General features: G+C 39.4%; 1 protein-coding gene across 1 annotated transcript in view; it reads left to right on the forward strand.

The window, feature by feature from the left end:
• EP300 (EP300 lysine acetyltransferase) overlaps positions 1-25430 on the forward strand; it is an 83570-nt gene that overhangs the window by 37209 nt on the left and 20931 nt on the right. The window contains exons 7-17 of the mRNA XM_036072614.2: positions 5582-5675; positions 6239-6376; positions 8227-8344; positions 9228-9402; positions 16861-16938; positions 17744-17853; positions 19768-19905; positions 20796-21230; positions 22498-22677; positions 22886-23030; positions 24622-24740. Coding sequence (XP_035928507.2) covers positions 5582-5675; positions 6239-6376; positions 8227-8344; positions 9228-9402; positions 16861-16938; positions 17744-17853; positions 19768-19905; positions 20796-21230; positions 22498-22677; positions 22886-23030; positions 24622-24740 — 1730 coding nt within the window. The remainder of the gene's footprint in view (positions 1-5581; positions 5676-6238; positions 6377-8226; positions 8345-9227; positions 9403-16860; positions 16939-17743; positions 17854-19767; positions 19906-20795; positions 21231-22497; positions 22678-22885; positions 23031-24621; positions 24741-25430) is intronic.

Genomic DNA, 25430 nt, shown 5'->3' on the forward strand with positions numbered 1-25430 from the left:
ACAGAGAGAGACACAGTGAGAGAGGGAACACAAGCAGGGGGAGTGGGAGAGGGAGAAGCAGGCTTCCCGCTGAGCAGGGAGCCCGATGCGGGGCTCGATCCCAGGACCCTGGGATCATGACCCGAGCCGAAGGCAGATGCTAACGACTGAGCCACCCAGGAGCCCCTGAAGTGTTATTCTTTTATACCAAAGCCCTTTTAAAAGTAATTAATCCTGTGTGTTTATGTTGAAGGGTGCCCCCTGTCTTTTCATTTTCTTTTTATGAGTTCCGTAAAACTTAGACAAAAGAAATGTATCTCAAAATGAAATCCCCCTGACTGGGGCATGTAATTTTCTCCACACTCTTTTCTTTTTATTTTCTTTTTTGAGAGAGAAGGGGAGAGAGAATCTCAGGAAGGCTCTACACCTGGAGCCTTATGGGGAGCTCAGTCTCACGACCCTGAGATTATGACCTGAGCTGAAATCAAGAGTCGGACACTTAACTGACTAAGCCACACAGGCGCCCCTCTCTGCAGTCTTTAAGAGGGTTTTAAGAAAATATTTTATTGCATATTATGAACATGTGACCTCTTTTTCACTTCACACCAAAATCTTAACCAATTAATTAGTTGTTGTGTTGTTTTAAAGATTTATTTATTCATTTGGGCGCCTGGGTGGCTCAGTTGGTTGAGCGACTGCCTTCGGCTCAGGTCATGATCCTGGAGGCCCTGGATCGAGTCCTGCATCGGGCTCCCTGCTCGGCAGGGAGTCTGCTTCTCCCTCTGACCCTCCCGACCCTCCCCCCTCTCATGCTCTCTCTCTCTCAGTCTCTCTCTCTCAAATAAATAAATAAAATCTTTGAAAAAAAAATTTTTTTTAAAAATAAAAAAAGATTTATTTATTCATTTGAGGGAGGGGGAGAGAGAGAGCACGGGGGGAGGGGGAGCAGAGGGAGAGGAAGGGAGAATCTTTTTTTTTTTTTTTTTTTAAAGATTTTATTGATTTATCTGACAGAGAGAGACACAGAGAGGGAGCACAAGCAGGGGGAGTGGGAGAGGGAGAAGCAGGCTCCCCGCTGAGCAGGGAGCCCGATGCGGGGCTCGATCCCAGGACCCTGGGACCATGACCTGAGCCGAAGGCAGACGCTTAACGACTGAGTCACCCAGACGCCCCGGGAAGGGAAAATCTTGAGCAGACTCTGCACTCACTGTGGAGCCCGTTGTGGGGCTCAGTCTCACAACCCTGAGATCATGACCTGAGCCAAAACCAAGAGTTGGATGCTTAACCAGCTGCGCCACCCAGGCACCCCAGCAATTTATTAGTTTTAATCTAAACTTTATGCTTCTGAGTAATGTTTGGACTAAGGATTACTGTAAATTGATTTTTTGGGGGTACTTAAAGTGATCCTTTCAAGCTTCTATTTTTAGAGTTTTATAATGGATTTTACTAGGAATATAATTTTGATGATCAGAAATAATGACTCTGGAGTTGCATCTTGGCCTTAGCCTAGAGCCATATTATCAGAAAGAGTAAAGAAATACACAGTTCAATACTCAAAATTAGTGTTAACTGTATTTTTTTTGATATCTCATGATTTTGAAATACTAAACCAGACTCTTTTCACTTCTGTTTTCTTTCACTGATGGTTTCTATTTTAGGACACTAGCCTGATGTGCTGGACTGTATCCACAAATGGGACTGTGTCGTGTGCTCCAACAGTGTAGGGTTTTTATGGCATTTGTAAACAAAAGCAGTTTACTTGAGTATATTTCCATTTACTCAGCAACCTATAATGTTTATCTTTTGTGTTTTTCCAAGATCGGACTCCCAAGTGGTTAGTGCTGTCAGGTCTCACCCATATTATTTTAACCCTAAAGTATTGTTGGGGACTCTGACAAGAGGGCAGGTTGGATATATAATCAGAAATCCAGGGGAAAACTTGGTCAGGAAATTTGAGACATAAAAACACTTTTTGTATCCTCCTTTATAGCAGTGTAAAATACTCTAGGTTCGGGGGGCCTAGGTGGCTCAGTCGTTAAGCGTCTGCCTTCGGCTCAGGTCATCCCAGGGTCCTGGAATCGAGCCCCGCATCGGGCTCCCTGCTCGGCGGGAAGCCTGCTTCTCCCTCTCCCACTCCCCCTGCTTGTGTTCCCTCTCTCGCTGTGTCTCTCTCTGTCAAGTAAATAAAATATTTTTTTAAAAAGTTAAAAAAAATGCTCTAGGTTCTTCATAATCGTTGCAGATTTAAGGTAAAGGTAGTATTTACATGTTTCTTTCCCCTATATGAATACATACTTTTCTTCTAAATTTTAGTTTGGAGTTTTCAAAACCTACCTAAAAGTTGTAATACTCCAATAAAGACCATATACATACCTTTTACCTAGATTTCTTTATTCTCAGCATTTTTTGCCAAATTTGCTTTATTTCTGTGTGTTCTTGAGCTGTCCTGACATTTGACTGCTGTTTCAGCATGTGTTTCCTAATCAGAGATTCTTCTCCATGGCCACAACACTATTATCATGCCTACAGAATTTAACATTAGTTAATAATGTCTTCTAATGTACAGTCTGTATTTTAATTTCTCCAGTTGTCCCCCGAAGTCATTTGGGGTTTTTTCCATTCAGTTTGTTATGTGCCGTTTGTTTCTCTTAATCTAGAAGTCATCTCTCCTCTCTTTATTCATCACACATTGACTTTTGATGAACACTGTAGATTGTCCTATAGTTTGGATTAGTCTGATTGTTTCCTTGTAGTGAGATCCAGATTAAACATTCTTGGTATGAATATGTCATGTATAGTGGTGTGTATGTTCAGGTTTTAATAATCTCAGCATAAAAATGTTTTGGGACTCTTTATTTGCCTTTAACTGGCCTTTATAGTATCCCTATTCTCTTTATTACTGACCTTCAAATTATTGGTTAGCTATCTTTCAGCTATTTTATGGAAATTCTGGAACTATTTCTGTTAAGAACTCCCGGGTTTTGTTTTGTACTCTCTCTGAAGGCCTTCTGTCCCCCCTCTTTGTCAGATACAGGTGCTAGTGTATGTTCCGAGGCTGTTGGATTTTTAGAAAAGGTAGTATTTGTGTTTATGGGTCTATGTCATAGCATCTTTCCCTGAGGTGTATAGTACTGGGTAGGATGAAGCACTTAAGCAAACCTTTATACTAGTGCTTTTAAGCAGACATATTCACCAAAACAACTTGGGACTCCAGATGTGTCTCCCCCTGTGGCAGAACTGGCTGTAATGCTGGAATCAATTATAAATTTCAGGTACCTTTGATTGACGGGGACATTTGAGTAAATGAGAAACAGCATGCATTCAAATGTGCTATGTGCTGGAAAAAAAATTAAGAAAGGGGCATGGCCCTTACTTTGAAACATCTCTGGTTTGGATGGGCAAGGAAGCACTTAAGCAGACAGAACTACAAGATCTCTGTTAACATATATCAGGTTATAGAGATTCTGTAGCCAAAAGGTAGAAACCCTTCTGGAGCCCTAAATTTGAGCTTTTTTGTATAAGACTTCCTTGACCATATTTGACCACATTCTTACAGTCCCTGCTGAGTTCCCTTACTTTATAAAGGTTAGTATGGGGTTTCTCCTAGGGCTTAGAAAACAAAAATACATTCTTTTTTTATTTTTAGAGGGGAAGGAGGGACAAAGAAAGGGAGAGGGGGAGAATCTTAAGCAGGCTCCACGCCCAGTATGGAGCTAGATCGCACTACCCTGAAATCATGACCTGAGCCAATATCAAGAGTCAGATGCAGGGGGTGCTGGGTGGCTCAGTTACGCTTACGTCTGCATTGGGCTCCGGTAATGATTTCAGGGTCCTAGGATCAGCCTGCGTCCTTGGCTCTCTGCTCAGCGGGGAGCCTGCTTCTCCCTCTCCCTCTGCTGTTTCCTTTGCTTGTGTGTGCGCACAAGCGCCCTTTCTCTCTCTCTCTCTCTCTCTCTCTCTCAAATCTTAACAACAACAACAAAAAAGTCGGACTCTTAACCGACTGAGCCACCCAGGTACCCCAACAAAAATATATTCTTGATGGGGCGCCTGGGTGGCTCAGTCGTTAGCATCTGCCTTCGGCTCGGGTCATGATCCCAGGGTCCTGGGATCGAGCCCCGCATCGGGCTCCCTGCTCGGCGGGAGGCCTGCTTCTCCCTCTCCCACTCCCCCTGCTTGTGTTCCCTCTCTCGCTGTGTCTCTCTCTGTCAAATAAATAAATAAAAAATATATATATATAAAAAAATATATATATATATTCTTGATGATTTTTAGGTGTTGCGATTCCCTTCCCCCCCGCCTTCTGACTTAATCTCAGGCAGTGCCAGTATTGTTTGACTTCATTTTTGTATTCTCAAGTGAATGTTCGCTCTTGGAATTTTTTTTTTAACCCCCTCTTAGGATCTTAAATATTAACCTATTCCTTCTCAAGTTATGATTGAGCCATAACTTGGAGTCAGTGCCGAATATTAAATGGACCTGGGGACTTCATAGAGAATGTTTTGCTATGTTTTCATGTGCCATCAGAAGACAGTAAGCAAATTGGTGGAGTGTCATCACTTTTTCTTTTACCCCTTCATGCTGTTGCCAGCAATAAAGCAAATCAATGTGATGGGTACCTAATTTCTCTAAAAAGGAGTATTTCCACATGTAGTGTTTACGTTGACAAATACAGAATTAGGAACAATACAATTCTGTTTTAAAAAGACCACTTCCAGCAACTACATTTCAGAGCTGGGCTGATGTTGTTAGAAGCAAATTTCTACCTAAATATTTAGGAAACATGGTGAAGGAAAGCACCAGCATTTTTTTTTCATTAAATGTTGTTTACAGATCTCACCAGTTATTTGCATTATAGTGTGAAGTTTCTTTTTTTTCCTTGTTTTTAACATACCTTGAGGTATATTAATAGAATTGTGTATTTAAAGAAAAAAAAAATTTTAACCACATGAAAATCTGGTTTAGTGTGAATATTGCTGTTAGCTTTTGTTTTTAAAGAAATAGACTATTCATTAAAATTGCTAATTGAGGAGGTAATGTATGCACATAGAGCTATTCCGGCCAGTTTGAAGGAGTATTCAAATGTTTAACCAAAACACCATCTTTCGGATTAAGATTTCATTCCCCCCTCTCCAGGGATCATCACACTTACGTCCTTTCGTAAGTTGTACTTATGAAAATATATGCATATATAGTTATGTCACCTAAACCGTTTTGGTTTTAATTTTTTGCTCCTTTTGACATCATTGTAGGCAGTGTCTGTCCATACATATATGAGTAAACCTATAAGACAAAATATCAGGAGTAGAAATACTAAGTCAAAGAGTGTGCACAGATTTTTTTGTCAGCATTTGGTAAATAGCCCTAGTGTTTTCTTTGTTTTGTTTTTTCCCCTGGTTTGTCATTTGTCTTCTTTGCTCATGGTGGTTATTTTATTACTCAAGTTTCTAAATGTTGTCCTTACGGCTTCTGGGTTTTGGGTCTTTGAAAGCACAAAAATTTCCTGTGATATGTTCTTCTAGTACTTTTATAGCTATTCTTTTGTTTGTTCTTTCTTTTTGCTATGGTATTTAAAATATTCCTTTTGTTTGTTTTGACCTAGGTGCTAGTCCTATGGGAGTAAATGGAGGTGTAGGGGTTCAAACGTCGAATCTTCTTTCTGACTCAATGTTGCATTCAGCCATAAATTCTCAAAAGTAAGTTTTTTCTCAGTGTGTTCCCTATGTCATGTTTTAAACACTTGTTAGAATTCCTTATTTGAGTTTTTTTGTTTCTTTGATTTGAAGCTATCCTTGATGAATGAAGGCAAATATTATATTTGAGTCCATGCTTTTGGTTTTCTACAATCTTATTTGAAATTGTATCAATTATCCAGGGTAACCTGTACCTTCCCTCCATATAGTAAGAGGTTGCAAGTATGCAGCTACTTAAAATAGGAGTTATCCCAGAGGTAAGAATTAATCCATTACCCAGTGGATTCCTGGGATAAGTTGTGTCAGAGTAACAGTTTAGTTTTACAACATAACACTTAATCTTCTAAACCTAAGACTTCATCCTCTCCTCCAGAGGATGAAGTATTGTGGGTTAACTCTGCCTCACACAAGTACAAACACATATACACTATTTCTCTCAGATTTCTTTATGTAAATAGACTTGTCATAGTGTGTTAGACCCATTGTAGTCATCACTGTTAGCTCTAAATGAAATCTTTTTTCTCCTACCTTCTTCACTAAAACTATTTCACAATTCCTTTTTAAAGTCCAATGATGAGTGAAAATGCCAGTGTGGCCTCCCTGGGTCCTATGCCAACAGCAGCTCAACCATCCAATACTGGAATTCGGAAACAATGGCATGAAGATATTACTCAGGATCTTCGAAATCATCTTGTTCACAAACTGTATGTCTTATTCATAAAGACTGGGCATGTCTTATTCATAAAGAGTTACCATGTCAACATGCTTCCAATCTGCCAGACACTTAAACCACAGAGGAGGAGTATTGATTTTTCTGTAGCCTGGCTCTTGATGCTAATGCTTCTGCTCCTGTAGCTTTCTTGCTTCCTGTTCTCTGCTTCTCAGCTTTTCCACCACCATTCGTAGAAGTCTTTCAGCTTTAACATTAGTGTATAAACTATTCTACCTAGTGACTGTTTTCAATATATTAGCTAAAAATTATTTTAGTGTCACTGCCTTTGCAAAACTCAAATTTTAGAAGAAAAACCATGTCTCAGTGCATTAGAATATGGTAGTGGTAAATATCCCTAATAACGCTCTTAAGATGTTGAGTGGTGGCCGCCCTATTGTCTTCTGGCCCTCCAAAAATGCATGTCAGTGGTTTGTGAGATATCTCTGCGCTGTTTGTTGTGGAGTTGATATATGCCAGGCATTCAGCTTATTTAAAGAAGCGTCTTGTCAGATGAAAGAAGGGGAGGAGGGATAGAGAGCAGTAAAGTGTAATGTGCCCAATATCATAAAAGTAGAGCTTGGACCTCACTTATTACAGAGCTTGTGCTGTGAATGACATCCAGCATTTTTTTCTCAGAGAAAGCAATCTTTTTCATTTCTTTTCCACTTAATAGAAGGGTCTCCTTCATTCCATCCATATTTTTTATTGGTTTAGAACCATGTGGCCTATCTTTTATCTAAACTTAATTTTATCTTACATAAGCCTACCAAGTATATTTAAGTTTCATTTAGGAATTCAAAAATGATGGCACTAGAAGTGGAATTTGACAACAAGGAGGAAACTCCTAAGATTTTAATAAAATGAATTAAAAAAGAACAACCAAAACAAACTTACTTTGTGACATTCAAATTGTTTAACAACCGTTATCTCGTAACAGATAATAGATTATTTGGGATTGATCATCTGACTTGACATTAAAAGTATATTATATGCTTGTGAATTTTTTACCAACTTAAATATTCTTCTAAACTTCCATTTATTTCTTTTCCATCTGGTTTTTCCGAATCCTGCACAACTGAACATGAGATATCTAAATAATAAAATTAGTGACTGGAAATGTATTTGTCAAATCTTCAGGAACACTAGTGCCAAGCATTTTGTAGGGAATTGTTAGAAAGTAAAAGACATTGAATTGGGCAGAATCATCATGCATCTCTGCCCCTTCCACTTCATGTTTTTTATCTTGTAAGATTTTTGTAGTGATTATTAGGTTTTATTTATTTATTTATTGAGAGAGAGAGGGAAAGAGAAAATTCTTAAGCAGCTTCCATGCTCAGTGTGTGGAGCCTGAAGCGGGGCTCGATCCCATGTCCCTGAGATCATGATCTGAGCTGAAATCAAGAGTCGGATGCTTAATTTGACTGAGTCGTCCAGGCACCCCGTTAGGTTTCATTAAGCTGAATAAATTGAGAATAGAAGGATCTGAAGGCAGTTGGATCTTGACACTATGACAAAGGTCAGGTTTCCTCACTTCCTTTATGCAAATAGCTTGGTATAATTTTTTTACTCTATGTTAGAGTGACAGGGACCAGAGGGGATTTTTGCAGTGTCATTTCTTATATTCTGATCGGGGAAGCCTTTTGTTTACCACAGAGACAATGTCATTTGGGCCGGTATTATTTAATATTTGAGTATGTCCCACCCCTTTTTATTTCACTTAATGTGCACATTGTATAAAAATGAGAAAGCACTAATCAGGAAAAAGTTTAAAGTACTGTATATTTCTGTGATGAGAATGAAAAGTTGACATGATATAATAGTGGTAGAATTTTCTTTTCCTAGTGTTCAAGCCATATTTCCTACTCCGGATCCTGCTGCTTTAAAAGACAGACGGATGGAAAACTTAGTTGCATATGCCCGGAAAGTGGAAGGGGACATGTATGAATCTGCAAATAATCGAGTGAGCATCTGTTTTCCTATATAAAGTCAGAAGTGGACCTGTTTTAGTTGTTTATTCTTCTTTGTAACATATACAAATAATAGTGTACTTTAGAGGCTACCCTTTAGCTATCCTGTCTTATTCTCACTGTGCACAGTCAAGATAACAAAGCAATTTTCTTTAAGTGTATGTCATCAAGAATCTTACATTTTTCCTCTTAATAATACAGTGTACTTGTGTGGCACTTTATCTGGGTTGTCCTTCTGTCAACTTAAAAAGTGGTTGAGCTGTTACCAGCTCTGTGCTATTTTCACTAGAGTATGGTGAATCAGCTGCTTAGTATTTTCATCTCAAGTATTCGTTTCTCTTCATCATTTGAACTTTGTTCTTTAAATTGGCAGTTTTTCAAAATGTAGCATATCCATCCCCTGTGCTGCAAATTGCCAACATGTATTTTGTAAACCTACTTTTGAGAGGTCATGCTTTACTATATAGGTTCATAATTAAGCTGCTTTTCACATGATGATTTCAAACACGAATTCACATCTGGAATGATCTAAGAAAGTAGATTAGATGGTGGTTATCAGACGGGGGGGTGGGGGATGAGGGAAACAAGTGAGGGGGATTCAGAAGTGCACTTGTCATGATAAGTACCTGGTGGTATATCAAGTGTTAAGTAACTATATTGTACACCTAAAACTAATATTATACTGTATGTTAACTTACAAAGCATCTGCCTTTAAATAAAAACTTTAAAAAATAAAATAGATTAGATTTTCCCCCTTTGGGTTTCTGCTTACCTCTTTAAATGAAGCTAATATCTGTTCTTTGTTCATTTTTTCTGTTACCTAATGGTAGTTACTCTCTTTTCCTTATCTTTGTTTTATTTCCAACATTCAAAAAGGCGGAATACTACCACCTGCTAGCTGAGAAGATCTATAAGATCCAGAAAGAACTAGAAGAAAAACGAAGGACTAGACTACAGAAACAAAACATGCTGCCCAGTGCTGCAGGCATGGTGCCAGTTTCTATGAATCCAGGGCCCAATATGGGGCAGCCACAACCAGGAATGACTTCCAGTAAGTGCTTTTTGTTACAGTTATTTTGGGGAGAAATTGGTAATAAAATGGTTTCTAACCAAAGTCATTAATTTGCACTAGCTTATGTACCTATCCTAGAGCTTCTGAATGACCCTTTTCTTTTTTTTGCCTTTGCAAAGAAACTTAATTCATCCCTTAGTAAAAGAAGTAACAGTATATTTAAGATTTCTGGGCATAGTAAGTACTTAAAAAGTCTTGATAATCTGGCATCATTTTTAGAAGCCCAGGATACTGTTCTCTCAAAGTGACACCTAGAAGACGGTGGCCCACAGGTTTGCACTGACTTGAATTTGGTAGGCACCTAATAGATACAGGCCAAGCAGGTTCAAAGTCCCCATCAGCTTTCATACATCCTAAACACACAATAAATGTCATGTTACTCAACAGTGTCACACTTTCTTCTTGACACAATATGTTTGAAGGCTAAGAACTATTTTTTAGAAGCATTTAAAATTCATCTTGACAGTTTTAGTGTTCTGGTTATAGGAGCCTTCTCAACCTAATGAATTAACCAGATAGCCAAGATTATTATGCATTCCCTTATTCATTCACTGTCTCATTACTAGATTTCACGTAGTGAAATTAGGAGTTTTGTACATGGTGAAGAACAACACAGGCTATTCTGAATGATGTGAGAAAGGCTATGAGAAGGAAAAGCCTGTATTTTTTGACTGACTACCTTTAGATAGTGCCATGTGAGCCGGCAGGCACCAACTCATATGTCAAGATTTTAGGAGGGCTGAGAAATTCATCTCCCTCAGGCCTTCAAGTAGTAAAATGGTGAGCTCCAGGGTTCCCAGTGGCCTTCAGCAGCCCCATTTGTTAAATGCAGAGTGCTGGTTACATGCTCTCATAGGGCCGTGATTTGAGCAGAATTGAGAAGAGCAACAGTGTTTCTGGCAGAAGAAGAGTATACATGGAGGTCCACTGGCAAAGAAAAAGCAGCTTTTGTTTTGTTTTGTTTTAAGGTTTTATTTATTTGAAAGAGAGCACAAGCCGGGGGGAGGGGTAGAGGGAGAAGCAGACTCCCCGCTGAGCAGGGAGCCCAGTGCGGGGCTCAGTCCCAGGACCCTGAGATTGTGACTGGATCCGAAGGCAGATGCTTAACCAGCTGAGCCACCCAGATGCCCAAGCAGCTGTTTTTTGAGTAGGTAGGAGAACAAATGTTCAGAAACAAAGTCAAGATTAGAATTGTTTAGACTGATTTCAGTGCTGATGGTCTAAACCAGAACAGTTAGGTATAGAGACAAGTGGGCAAACCTGAGATACTTGGGTGTGATAGTTTTCTGAAGTTCTTTAGAAATTTGAGCCAAGTCTAAAGTCTACAGGTATTAAATTGTGGTCTTGCATTAGAGGGAAAGCAGTATGGTGTATTGATGCCGACAGGAACAAATATTAATGGAACTGAATCGCCTCGTAAGTATATGTTGACCTTTAGCCTGTACTAATTCTGGCATTTTGTAGAATGAGATCACTGCCTTATCCCATATGCAAATTAATTATAGAAGAATCAAAAGTTTTAAATTTTAAACAAAAAATTAAAAGTAGTACACAGAATGTGTTGAAGAAAATATAAAATGAAATGAGAAACGTCTTTAAACTAGATACTACCTAGAAGTTTTGAAGAAAAAAATGACAACAGAAGATACCATAAACATAATTAGTGGACAAACCAAGGTAAATGTTTTCAACATTAAAGGAGCTAATTTCCTTTAGTATGTGACTTGGGGAAAAAGATGGAACGTGGGAAGAAAAATGGGAAAAGAACTGAAAGAACAAGTAAAATCAGCGTGACCTTTTGGAGTCTCTAAAGGTTAAAGTGGGTATTAAAGATTGTATAGTAACATGGCTCTGGAATATGCTGTTGGTGAGAATTTAAATTTTTTTTTCATTTCCTTAACTTCAGTTGTGAAATATTCACAATAACCTAATCTATACTATAGAAACATCCAAAAAGTGCCCCCAGTATTGCATTGCTGAAGTAGCCATACAGCTGTACACTATAATATTTTAATTGAGGGTTCTCCAGAGCATTCCCTTTTTACCCAAGCAGTTGGAAGGTTGAACAGATTTAACCAACCAACCATCTGGAGCCCTCTACTTAAAGGTAAAGGGCAAGGTGTGGCTGTTAGAGAAACCACTCTAAGGTAATTCCACCTACCCTCTGGAGCAGACAGCACACCCTGAGGGGACTGTTTCCTATATAGAGATAAATAATGATCAGGAAGGATTCATCCTGTGGTCCTTGTATAGATAATTAAAACTGCAAGGGAAATTTATTATACAAAAAGGAAATGTTCAAAAGAAAAAATTACTACACAGAAGAAATGAAAACAAAAAGACGGGATGGAAAACGAACTGGGAGGGGCGCCTGGGTGGCTCAGTCTGGTAAGCCTCTGCCTTCGGCTCAGGTCATGATCTCAGGGTCCTGGGATCAAGCCCCGCCTCTGGCTCCTTGCTCAGTGGGGAGTCCACTTCTCCCTCTCCCTGCTTCTGTTCTCTATTTCTCTCTGTGTATCAAATAAATAAATAAAATCTTTTTTTAAAAAAAAAAAGGAAAACGAACTGGGAGAGTTGATGCAGTATAAAACCAGATTAGCATTTAAAAAAACAAGATAAGAATTAAAACAGCTTTCTCTTTCTTTCTTTCTTTTCTTTTCTTTTCTTTCTTTTTCTTTCTTTCAGAATTTTATTTTTATTTGACAGAGAGAGACACAGCAAGAGAGGGAACACAAGCAGGGGGAGTGGGAGAGGGAGAAGCAGGCTTCCCGTGGAGCAGGGAGCCCGATGCGGGGCTCGATCCCAGGACCCTGGGATCATGACCTGAGCTGAAGGCAGAAGCTTAACGTCTGAACCACCCAGGTGCCCCAAACAGCTTTATTTAAAAAGGTACAAAATATGGGGCACCTGGCTGGCTCAGTCAGTGGAGCATGTGACTCTTGAAATCAGGGTCATGAGTTTAAGTCCCACGTTGGGCTGTAGAGCTTACATTAATAAAAAAATTAGTAGATGAGGGGCAGCTGGGTGGCTCAGATGGTTAAGCATCTGCCTTCGGCTCAGGTCATGGTCCCGGGGTCCTGGGATCGAGCCCCACATCGGGCTCCCTGCTCGGCGGGAAGCCTGCTTCTCCCTCTCCCTCTCCCCCTGCTTGTGTTCCCTCTCTCATTGTGTATCTCTCTGTCAAATAAGTAAATAAAATCTTTAAAAAAAAAAAAAAAAAAAATTAGTAGATGATAAATACATAGAAAAAAAGATTTGAGCAATAATCTTAGGTACTGTTGCCCCATTTTACCAGTGAGGAACTGAGACAGAGAGAGGTGGCCTAACTTGTCATGGTCACAATGTTAGTGGCAGAACCAAGAATCAAACCCAGGCATTTTGTCTTCACAGTCTGCTCTAAACCATTAGATATGTTAAATACAATTGTAATTAAAAATAAAAGAAAGTTTTCTTGAAAGAAAAAGCTGAATTGCCCAACCAAACCTAGCTCATCACTGTCTTAACATAAAAGTACATGAGGAAATATCCAGAAAATAAAACCAAACCATGAAGATTTGACTAGGTAAAAAGCCCGAAGTGTACCATAAGGAAGAAACTAGTTAAGATAAACATACATGCACCCTCATGTTCATTGCAGCATTATTTACAATAGACAAGATATGTCCATCAATGGGTCAAGAAAATGTGTGTGTGCGTGCACACACACGCACCCACAAATACTACTTAGTCATAAAAAAAGGAAGTCTTGTCATTTGCGACATGAATGGGCCTTGAGGGCACTCTGCTAAGTGAAATAAGTCAGAAAGACCTACCATATGATCTCCCTTAGATTGGCATCTTTATTTTTAAAAAATGAGCTCATAGATACAGAGAACAGTTTGGTGGTTGCAAGAGGCAGGGTGGGGACAGCAGTATGGATGGGGTGGGTGAAATGGGGGAAGATCAAAAGGTACAAACCTCCACTTATAAGTCCTGAGGATGTGTAACATACCGCACGATGACTATAGTTAATAATACTGTATTAGACATTTGAAACTTGCCGGAAGGGTAGATCTTAAAAGTTCTCATCACAAAAAAACCCTTGTTGCTCTGTATGGTAGTGGGTGTGGGGTAGACTTACTGTGGTGGTCCTTTTGTAATATACACAAATATTGAATCATGTACACCTGAAACTAATACATTGTCATGTCGGTTATATCTCAGTTTTTAAAAAGATAGACAAACGCAATGGGAAATTTGGAAAACACAGTTTTTATACTCATTTAATATAATCTGTCAAGTTCAGTATGAATTTATTTCTACCTCATTTTTATATTTGCATGAGAAAATGATTATGGGCACAAGGAAGGATTATGGAAGACTTGAACTTTCTCATTTTTGTATTTCTATAAAGCCCCCCCACCCCAAAGGGCATGCATTATATAATCAGAGGGTGGCTGTGGTAGGTATTTGTATTAGACTAGAAAGGTGTTTATAATAAGTGGATATAAACAACATATATGTGTAGTCCAAAAATGAACCTAATTTTTAATGAGTTTGAATAAGGAGCTGACTCCTCAATTTTTTGCAAACATAAAAACATTAAGAGAAAGTTGACAAGTATGTGTATTATCTGTATAATATTTAATATGGCAAATTCCCAGAAAAAAAAAAGTTCTGGAAGAAATAAATACTAACCTGTTAATATTGGTTTCTTGTGGGGGTGATAGGCTTACTTGAATATATTTAATGTTGTGTTTTAAAAGGTTTTTGATTGTCCTGTCTATGTGTGTACTTTGCATTGAGAGTATTTTATTTAAATGTGAATGATAAGCATTTTAATTAATGGTTTTGTGTGTGTCTGTGTGTATATATGTTTTAAAAATTTGTAAATAATTAAAAATTATCAAAATGTTCCTTCAGTGTCCATCAGATATTCCTTATGATAAGAGAATTTAAGACCTGCCTAATAGGCCAACAGTAGGTTTTATGACACATTTGTACCATGTAGCCAGAAAAAAACTAGCATGTGCATCATAGTTGTAAATGAAGGTATTAGGGCCAGATGTGGGCAATAGAATTAGGTTTTTGATTTTTCATTTGATTAGTCTCATATATTTGAAAAGATTTTGCATTAGAATATGGATTTCTGGTTTCCTTTAAGAAGGGAAGGATCTAGCAGATTTGGCCCTCTCTCCTCCAGGGGTACCACAGTCTCCATCTAGAGTCGTGACTGCTTGTTAGAAGAGTTGTGCCTTCCCCACTTCATCCCAGTCGCTCCCTGTTCCTTCCGTGTTGCTTCAGATGCCTAGTCTTTCCCACTCGTTGATACTAACTGCCTGGTGCCTGCTGGCATTTAGCTTACAACACCTATCCATATTATTGACAGGAAAAACGTTCTTTATATATTAGGTGAAAATCTTGCTTTTACATAAAGTGTAATGAATACACATATGGAAGATTATATAGGTTTTATCTGTCTTAGGGTCTCTAATTTTTATATAGTGAACATAGGTTATATGCATAATTTTATAAATCTTGCACAATTGTGGATAAAAGAGTATGAATAAATGTTTAGAATCCAGTATTCAATTTGACTGTGTTTTAATTTTATTAAGAACAATATTAATGGTAAATCCTGGTGGATTTAGTTACTTGAATTGCACTAAACCACTTAGTTGTGTGATCATTTTTGTTAGTATAGCACACTTGCAGAAGTGACAGGGAATTTTGAGTTGTCTGAAGTGTGATAGCCTTCTCTTTAGAGCATAGTCTGCCACAAGCACATCTGAGGATTGCGTGCACAGCACTTCGGTTTGGCGGGGTGTCCAGGGCAGAGTTGGGTCACTACAAGCATCTTGTCTTTTCCCAGAGTGCTGGAGAAGTATTATTTTCTCTGCACCATGATATGGAAAAGGTTGGAAAGCACTGTGCTAGAGGATGTCCAGATAATCCACGAAACCATTAGAACTTACATACTTTTGACCCTTTGAACAACTCAGGAGTTAGGGGCGCTGACCTCAACACAGTTAGAAATCCACAAAAAACTTGAACTCCCCCCAAAATTTAATTATCAGTAGCCTACTGTTGACAAGAAGCTTTAGGAATAGCATAAACAGTTAACACATATTTGCATGTTATAGGTGTTAAATACTGTATTCTTAAAATAAGCTAGAGAGAAGAAACGTTACTAAGAAACTCCTAAGAAATATATATTTACCCAAAAAAACCTGCATAAGTGGACTTGCAGAGTTCAAATGTTGTTCAAGTGTCAACTGTATTTATATTTTGATGTCATTTTAATTATTTCTGCTTTTGTATTTAAGAGGTCCTTGGTATATAGAGCAGTATAATAAGTGAATTATTTAAGGTCAGTGGTCACAGTGAAATGGTTTGTGCGCATAAAAACACATGGAGGTACACATCAAATTTGGTCACTGAACAAAATCTGTGGCTGTCTCTTGGAGGTATTCTGCATACCAACCAAAGAATCCAGCTTAGTCAAACAGTAGCATATTAAATGCTATAGTAGCCTTTCTCTCTTTTTTTTTAATTTAAGATTTTACATTATTTTCCTGTCAACACTGAAAGATTAAGTAAAGTTTCTACTATATTTGGAGGCTTTTTTTTCCTTAAGATTTTATTTATTTATTTGACAGAGAGAGAGAGAGAGACAGATAGAGAGGGAACACAAGCAGGGGGAGTGGGAGAAGGAGAAGCAAGCTTCCCGAGGAACAGGAAGCCCGATGCGGGGCTCGATCCCAGGACCCTGGGATCATGACCTGAGCCGAAGGCAGACGCTTAATGACTGAGCCACCCCGGTGCCCCTGGAGGCTTTTCTTATATACCAGAAATAACGTTTTCTTCAGGTTCCTGAGTTCATAGCTTTATTCTTTGGAGATTCAGGCTGAATTTTTCATGATACTATTAAAGATATTTTGTGAGGGTTTTTCCTTTTTTTTCTTTTCTCTCCCTCTCTCTTTCCCACTCTCTCTCTTTTTAATGGAAGGGCCACTGGCTAAAAGATGGTATTCTAGGGCGCCTAGGTGGCTCAGTAGGTTGAGCGTCTGCCTTCGGCTCAAGTCATGGTCCCACGGTCCTGGGATCGAGTCCCTCGTTGGGGAGCCTGCTTCTCCCCCTTCCTCTGCTTATGCTCTTTCACTCTCTCTGTCAAGTAAAATAAAATCTTAAAAAAAAAAAAAAAAGATGGTTTTTTAGGGACATCTGGGTGGCTCAAGTCGGTTGAGCATCTGCCTTCGGCTTAGGTCGTGATCCCAGGGTCCTGCGACAGAACCCTGTGTCGGGCTCCCTGCTCAGTGGGGAGTCTGCTTTTCCCTCTCCCTCTGCCCCTCCCCCCTGCTCAGGCATGCTTGCTCGCTCGCTCTCTAAACAATAAATGGATAAAATCTTTTTTAAAAAAAAAAATGATTTTCTAACCATTTCTCTATTCCACCCTAGATGGCCCTCTACCTGACCCATCTATGATCCGTGGCAATGTGCCAAACCAGATGATGCCTCGGATAACTCCACAGCCTGGTAAGTTATAAAAGAAATCCATGTATCTAACCATGGCTTTTTTTTTTTTTTTTAAGTAAGCTCAATGCCCAACATAGGGCCTAACTAAACTCACAACCCTGAGATCAAGAATCCCATGCTCTATCAACTATGCAAGCCAGGTGCCCCAACCATGGCTTTTTAAAACAGAGTCTCTGGTGTACTACAAGATTATTGCCACCTTGATTCCTGCCTCAACCAGCAGTATGTATCATAATTACCTACTTGAGAAATCAGAACACATTTTGGAGTTGGAGCCCAGGGAGGGAAGAAAAGGGTATTAGAGCATAGGTTGGGTGGCAGGTCAGGTGGCAGAGATACGAAATGATCAAGCATCCATTTAAAGACAACTGGTCAGGGGCGCCTGGGTGGCTCAGTCGGTTAAGTGTCTGCCTTAGGCTCAGGTCATGATCCCAGATCCTGGGATTGAACCCCGAGTCGGGCTCCCTGCTTGGCCGAGAGTCTGCCTCTCCCTCTCCATCTGTCCCCCTCCCCCCCCAACTTGTGCTCACTCGCTCTCAAATCAATAAATGAAATCTTTTAAAAAATAATAAAATAAAATAAAAACAACTGGTCAAGATGGGTTTTATTCCAAATTATAAAATTTTATTCAGAGAACATATGTTAATTAATTAACAGTGTCCTTCTGTGGCTGCTGTGATTAAAACAAATTCATTCACAGTTGAGAGCAGATTCCTTTATTTGTCCTGATAAAATGTTACAGAATCAGAATTCATTCTTTAGTTCTCCAGTGAAGGTATTCAGACGAAATATTTTGTACTTACAGGTTTGAATCAGTTTGGCCAGATGAGTATGCCCCAGCCCCCAATTGGACCCCGGCAAACCTCTCCTCTTCAGCACCATGGACAGTTAGCTCAGCCTGGAACTCTCAACCCAGTAAGTGTGTCGTCTTTGGGTAATTATTTGGGCCTTTACCTAACATTTAAAAATCCTTTTTATTTGTTTCTACTTTGTAAACAACAAATCTTACAGTTGCTTAAATAGCTAACTGTAAGTGATTAACCTTTAACATTGATTTTTTTTCTGTAATTCTGTTGTATTTGGCCCTTATTGATAAATGATTATATATGTGTTTTAGAGATGAGAATAAATAGTTTTTTTTTTTTTAAAGTGGAGTAGGAGAAAACTAAACCATATACCACAGTTAGGCAGTAAATGCTATAATCCCTAATTTTCATCTATCTCTTTTACCAACAAATTGTATTTAGAAATTTATCCTACAAAATTCATCACTAAGGTACCAAAAGGATATAATTTGGAGAAAATTCATGTTAAGGATCTTATATTACGTACTCTGTTTTTAAAAACAGGCCATATCCTGAATGTACAGTAGGGGATTTGTTATGGTTAAATTATGGTACATTTGTAAATTGGAATGCTCTGTAAGCAAAATTTCAACTTACATGGTGGCATAAAAGCTGTTTATAGCTTTAAAGGAAAAACCAAGTTTCTGAAGTATATGTATTAGAGGATCCAATATAGTTAAGAACTCTCTTGATTATAATCTGTATAAAATAAACACTAAAAAAAAGATTTATTTCCAAGTACAGCCCATGGTCTACATACTAGAAAGTTGGTAAGAGCAGCCAGTCACCTTTCCCTGGAATCTCAATATTTAGTATCCTGCAACTTTGATAGTTGCCTCTCTTTTATAATGTGCGTCAAACACAGAACCTATCCAGACAGGAAACTGTCTCTTGCAAGAGTGATGTAGGGGCAGTTGCTTGGTTCTAGAGACTGGAGGGAGAAGAGGGACTCTGAGCACTCACTGCTCGTTATGCAAATTCTAAGGCAATCCACCTTTCCATGTTAACCCCAACCCTTATGCTTTCAGAATTAGTGCCTTTAGTCCTTGAGCACCAGACTGCCATGTTTAAAAGATAAATACCTTTCTTAGATTATGAAGTTTTTGGCCTTTGTTTTTCCATAATTCCTTCCTCTATTAAAGGCCTATATTTGTTTGAGGGAATTTTAGAAATGAAATTTAATAATCCTCAAGCACATTTCCACTAGAGAGTGCCCTCATGTCCCCTTCCACTCAATCACTGTCTCCTTTAGACAACCGATGCCGTGATTTCTATCACCATGGATTAGCCTTACCTGTTTTTCAACTTCATATAAATGGAATTATTCAGATGTACTCTTGTGTCTGATCTTTTTGGCTCAGTATAATGGTTTTAAAGTTCATCTACATTGTTGTTTATGTCAGTAATTTGTTCTTGCTGAGTAGTATTCCATTTTGTGAGTGTGCCACAATGTGTTTATTCTTTATTATTGATGGACATTTCGATTGTTTCCAGTTGTTGACTTTAATGAATAAAGCTACTATAAACACTCCCCCACCCCAAAAAAAGAAATGTAACAATCCTCAAATACTTGTGGACCATGAATGCTACCAAGTTCAGCCACAACTTTTGTAAGATTTTCATTGTACCTATTACAGAGTCTTACGATTTGTGCTACTACAACATCATTACATGAACACAGACCTCGTGAAGGTGTAATTCACTGTCACTTAACAAACAGTATGCAAAGAGCAGTTACCTCTGTACCTTGTCAGGTGCATTTGTATATCAGGAAAATTGGTTTGTCAGTAACCTCCTGTAATTGCTTTAGAGTAGGCTTGGGTCAGCTGTAAGGCTGTTCTCCATTATCTTTGCATGCACACTTTCTTCCTTTTCTACCCCACTTTCCCCTCAGCAGAGCCATAGCAGTTGTGATTCTAGCTGTAGTAGAATAACCATAATGAAGCAATTGGTGCTCTGTTTTTGTTTTTTTCCCCCTATGCAGCCTATGGGCTATGGGCCTCGCATGCAGCAGCCTTCCAACCAGAGCCAGTTCCTTCCCCAGACTCAGTTCTCAACACAGGGAATGAATGTAACGAATATGCCTTTGGCTCCGTCTGGCGGGCAAGCACCGGTATCCCAAGTAGGTCTCACAGATGGGTTTTTTCCACCTGTTTTTGTGATTCTTTAAACTTCTCTTGATCTAGGTTTTTACAGGAAAGGGTGGCAGCAAATAATGGGTGAAAATAGATGGTTTTAAGTTTTTGTTTTTTTAAAGATTTTATTTATTTGACAGAGACACAGCGAGAGAGGAAACACAAGCAGGGGGAGTGGGAGAGGGAGAAGCAGGCTTCCCGCAGAGCAGGGAGCCCGATGTGGGGCTCGATCCCAGGACCCTGGGATCATGACCTGAGCCGAAGGCAGACGCCCAACGACTGAGCCACCGAGGCGCCCTAGTTTCTAAGTTTTTAATAAGAGCAGTTATGGACATATGGTATTCTGAACATGAAGAGATTAGTTGAAGTAGCAGTGCTGCAATTATAATTGTTACAAACTAGGAAAGAGATTAAATTGATAGTTGTAACCATTTTTTATAGTAGCGAACACTTCTTAAAATGGAATCTTAGGAAAATGTATTGAACTTGTGTAATTTGCCACTAATTAGAAACACAAAAATAAAATGAACTATTGCCTAAAATTTAAAAAAAAAAAAAAAATGGAATCTTAGAACTATAATGCAGAAGAAAGAACTGTGGCTAAAGAGCATCACCAGGCAGAAAATACTGTGTACTCAACTGTCCCATGCCCCTGAAGCAGCTGAGGCCATTCTGGTGTGGGTTGTTTTTTTGTTTTTGTTTTGGTGAATTTTTTTGAAGTTTCCTTAATTAAGTACATTGGATTATCTGAAGGTATGCCCCCAGTAACAGGATTTTTGACACATTTTTAAATGGAAGCATATTGCATATAGTCTGCCTGTGTAAATATTTCTTTTATTGTGTTCTCAATTGTCATCTTATGTTTCTCATTTAACAGGCACAAATGTCCAGTTCTTCCTGCCCTGTGAACTCTCCTATAATGCCTCCGGGGTCTCAAGGGAGCCACATTCACTGTCCCCCTCTCCCTCAGTCAGCTCTGCATCAGAATTCACCCTCTCCAGTACCTAGTCGCACCCCTACGCCTCACCACACTCCCCCAAGCATAGGGGCTCAGCAGCCACCAGCAACAATTCCAGCCCCTGTTCCTACACCTCCAGCCATGCCACCTGGGCCACCGACCCAGGCCCTCCATCCACCTCCGAGGCAGACACCTACACCACCGCCGACGCAGCTTCCTCCTCCAGTTCAGCCTTCGCTTCCTGCTGCTCCTTCAGCTGAGCAGCCGCAGCAGCAGCCTCTTTCACAGCAGAGCGCCGCGGCATCTGCCCCCACCCCGACGGCGCCGCTGCTGCCCCCACAGCCTTCGACTCCAGTAAGCAGAGATCTGGGTTTCAGCAGACCCTCTCAAATTGTACTGTAGTGTTAAGATTATTTATATGCCGGTTCTGTTCTCTATTGTGTTGTTTCCCCTGTTAAACTAGAATTAGGACTTTCTTTTCTTCCTGTTCTTTCTTCCCAGGATAGTACCTAGCATAGAGGGAGCTCAAAGACTTTGTTTAGGTCTGACGTTGACCATGGTATGTTTTGTGTTGTGTTCTGAGACTTGAAGGCATATAACCAGGGTGACAAGAGGAAAGAGTCTGTAGTATGTTTAGTGTACTAAACAAGTTTTCTGTTTATTTAAAAAAATCTTTTTCAAACAGTCTGAACTGTAGTATTTGAGAGTGAATGAACAAAACCATAGATTTATGAATTTTTGTGGTCCTAGCCAAGGTTAGAAAATCATGACCTAAGATAAGTATGGGCCTGGAACAGTCTGTAGCTTCCTTGTGAGAGGCTCATTATGTACATAACAGAAATCCAAGTTCACATCTAATAGTGCATCCTTACTGATAGAATTCTCTGTGTCAAGGCTCAGAACTTTCTGCTTGCTCACTGATACTTATATTTTAGTTCTCTGTCATGTTGGTGAACGGAGAAGTCCCATGAATCATAGCTACTTCATGAAACACTTAAGTCAGCAACTGGTTCATCCCACCCTCTGATAGGCAAGGAACAGCAGAATTCAGAAAGGAAACTTTTGATTAGGGTAGTTCCTGAAAATACTAACTACTCATGAGGTTCCTTATTGGAAGACCTAGGAAAATGAGAGATTGCTCATTATCCCATTAGAATGTGGTGATTCAAAACAGCCACTCAGTATGGGAGTTCATTATTTGCTGTCTACTTTTTCTGTACACTTGCAGCCTTTCCTACTGGAAAGTTAAAAACAAAACAAACTAACTAGTCAGTCCTTCATTTCTTTCGATTTCTCTGTAAACGTGAGCTCCTCTGAGGAAGTCATCTCTGAGACCCCAGCCCTCACACTGCTACAGAATGACGGCTAGCGCAGGAACTGTTGAGTGTCTCTCATGTATAGCCGGCCAGCCAGCCAGTGTTTGCAAGTCCTCAGTCTTCTGTTCTGAAGCAGGGTTTACTTCAAGGGAGTGAAATAGGCCGAGTACCTGAAAGCATCATAAATGAATATAATGAATAAGGAGTCTGGAGATAGGTGGTTAATCATGCCATCTTGTTGTGGAGCTTAAACTGTGGTTGTATAATTGGCAAACTTTTGTGTGTTTTCCTCTCTTTCTGCCCAGCTTTCCCAACCAGCTGTAAGCATTGAAGGGCAGGTATCAAACCCACCATCCACTAGTAGCACAGAAGTGAATTCTCAGACCATTCCTGAGAAGCAGCCTTCACAGGAAGTGAAAATGGAGGCAAAGATGGAAGTGGATCCACCAGAACCAGCCGATACTCAGCCAGAGGATATTCCAGAGGTGAGAGCAGGGCCAGGACTGCCGTTGGTTAGGGCCTCAGTCTCGGAACCCAACTTAGCATTCTGATAATTAGGTCTCATTTCACTGATTTCCGCATGAGGAAATGGTCTTTGGATAGGTCTCCAGGACAGGGTAAATAAGATAATGATCTTGTTGCTTCCTGGTGGCGAGTCTTTGGAATACTAAAAATATTTACCTTGTCTTTCAGACTAAAGCAGAAGACTGTAAAATGGAACCTACAGAAACAGAAGAGAGAGGCACTGAATTAAAAACTGAAACAAAAGAGGAGGAAGACCAGCCAAGTACTTCAGCTACCCAGTCATCTCCAGCCCCGGGACAGTCAAAGAAGAAGAGTAGGTCTCTTAGGCTCTCTGTTTCTAGAGGCAGGGAAAAAAACCGGAGACTTTGAGTAGAATGGGATCAAGCTTCTTGGGTTTCTGAAATTGATTTTAGTGTGATTTCATTAAGCTTAGAGCCCTTTTGGCCTGGTATCTGGGTTATTACTAATGTTGGGGAAGACTTTTTTTTTTTTTTAAAGATTTTATTTATTTATTTTGACAGACAGAGAGAGGGAACACAAGCAGGGGGAGTGGGAGGGGGAGAAGCAGGCTTCCTGCCGAGCAGGGAGCCCGATGTGGGACTTGATCCCAGAATCCTGGGATCATGACCTGAGCCGAAGGCAGACGCTTAACGACTGAGCCACCCAGGCGCTCCTGGGGAAGACTTTTTCTTTTCTATAGGTGCATTTCCTTCCTGCAGTCATTGGGTCAGTCACACCCATCATTTCTTCAGGGTTGGGTGTTTAATAACTTTTCAAAATTTTTTTTTCAGAGGAGAAAAATTGTTAGATATCCTTGACTGAAATGCAGGAAATAATAGCAGTGAAAATAGTACTGTTTATTGTTAACCTCCTGGGCACCAGGCATTGTGCCACCTGCATTGTCTCGTCTAAAAACTTTACAACAACTCTGAGTTACTGATCCCTGTTTTACAGGCAGGGAAAACCTGAGGCTCAGCAAGGTTAAGTAGCTTGCCCCAGCTTACTCAGCTGGTAAGTGAACCCAGGCAGGCTGATTCAGAGTCTCTGCTCCCAACCAACTCTTAAATATTAATGAGTCAAGCCGAGCAAGCAGCTCTGCTTAATATAGAGTGTTACTCTCTTTAGTTAATTCTCACAAAAATTGATTTACTAACTACTTTAGGACTAGAACTTCTCATGGCTCTTAGTGATCCCTTCTATGGCAGAGGTAGGACTTTTCTCAAGGGAGGAGTCTGCTGGCTCCTAAAGATGGTATATATAAAGGTGTTCCGTTAATATAATGCAGTTTAACATGTTGGGGTTAAAACAATTACTTAAATAAGGTTTATATAACTGAGATGTTATTTTAATAGAGGCTGCAAAAAACCCAATCTTCCTGTTAGGAATCTGTCTTTAAAACATCTAATTTCACAAGTTTGTTCAAATTTTGTTTCTTTTGAGTACAAGCAGATATGAAAAACAAAGTATCCTCTCCCTTCTGTTTGTTCATTTTTTTCATGGTCGCCCCCACCATGAAGTGAAAAATATCTAAAGTACTAACAAATATCCCCTCCTGAAGATAAAAATTATCTCTTGGAATGTTTTTTTGACAAGTCTGTTCATAAATTTTTGGAATGCTTAGGATTCTGTTTCTACTTGGTCAAGACTATCTTAACTGAATTTCTGACTGAAAAATTAGCTGAGCCATGAAGGGTGTTTAAAGCTGACTAGACATGGTGTTTTAAAGGTGCTACCTGATGCAGACCAGGAATTAGAAGTAGGAAGTGTGTCCTAAGTGATACCTTCATGGAGATAATGTAGGCAGATTTGTGTTTTGTGGTTTGTATGATATTTTCATAGCTTCAACTCAAGCGTTTTTTTCTTCTTTTGCTTCATTGATAACTAATTTTAAATGTGCTCTTAAGTTTTCAAACCAGAAGAGTTACGACAGGCACTGATGCCTACTTTGGAGGCACTTTACCGGCAGGATCCAGAATCCCTTCCCTTTCGTCAGCCTGTGGACCCTCAACTTCTTGGAATCCCTGTAAGTATGTGGTGGTACTTTCGATTTTTTTTTAATATGTTAACAGCTTTATTCAGATATAATTCACACATTATACAAGACACCCATTTAAACTGTACAATTCAATTATTTCTGTGTATTAATAGGATTGTGCAACTGTCACTAGTCAATTTTGGATCATTTTCACCACCCCCAAGAAGAAACCCCATGTCCATAAGCAGTCACTCCCATTTCCTTCCCCCATCCAACCACTAGTCTATGGATTTGTTTGTTCTGGACATTTCATTAAATGGAATTAAATAGTATGTGTTGTTTTTTATGACTGACTTCATTCAAGGTTCATCCATATTATAGCATGAACTTATACTTTGTTCCTTTTTGTGTCCCAGCAATATCTCTCTGTATGGCTATATCACATTTTGTTTACCCATTCGTGAGTTGATAGACATTTTGAGTTGTTTACACTTTTTGGCTATTGAGGGTAGTGCTGCTGTGAATGTTCATTCATGTACAAAATTTTGTGTGGGTGTATGTTTTTGTTTTTGGGGGGATATACCAAGGAGTTTGATTACTGGGTCATACGTTTAGGATTTTGATTACTGGGTCATACGTTTATTTATTTTGTAGAAAAGATGGACTAAATTAGCTTCATCTGCTTCTAAAGTTGCCTTTCTACGCCAGGCTGCTGGCAGGCTTCACTTGAAGCTTCTA

This window comes from Halichoerus grypus, chromosome 6 (genome assembly GCF_964656455.1).
Source record: "Halichoerus grypus chromosome 6, mHalGry1.hap1.1, whole genome shotgun sequence".
Classification (NCBI taxonomy): Eukaryota; Metazoa; Chordata; class Mammalia; order Carnivora; family Phocidae; genus Halichoerus; species Halichoerus grypus.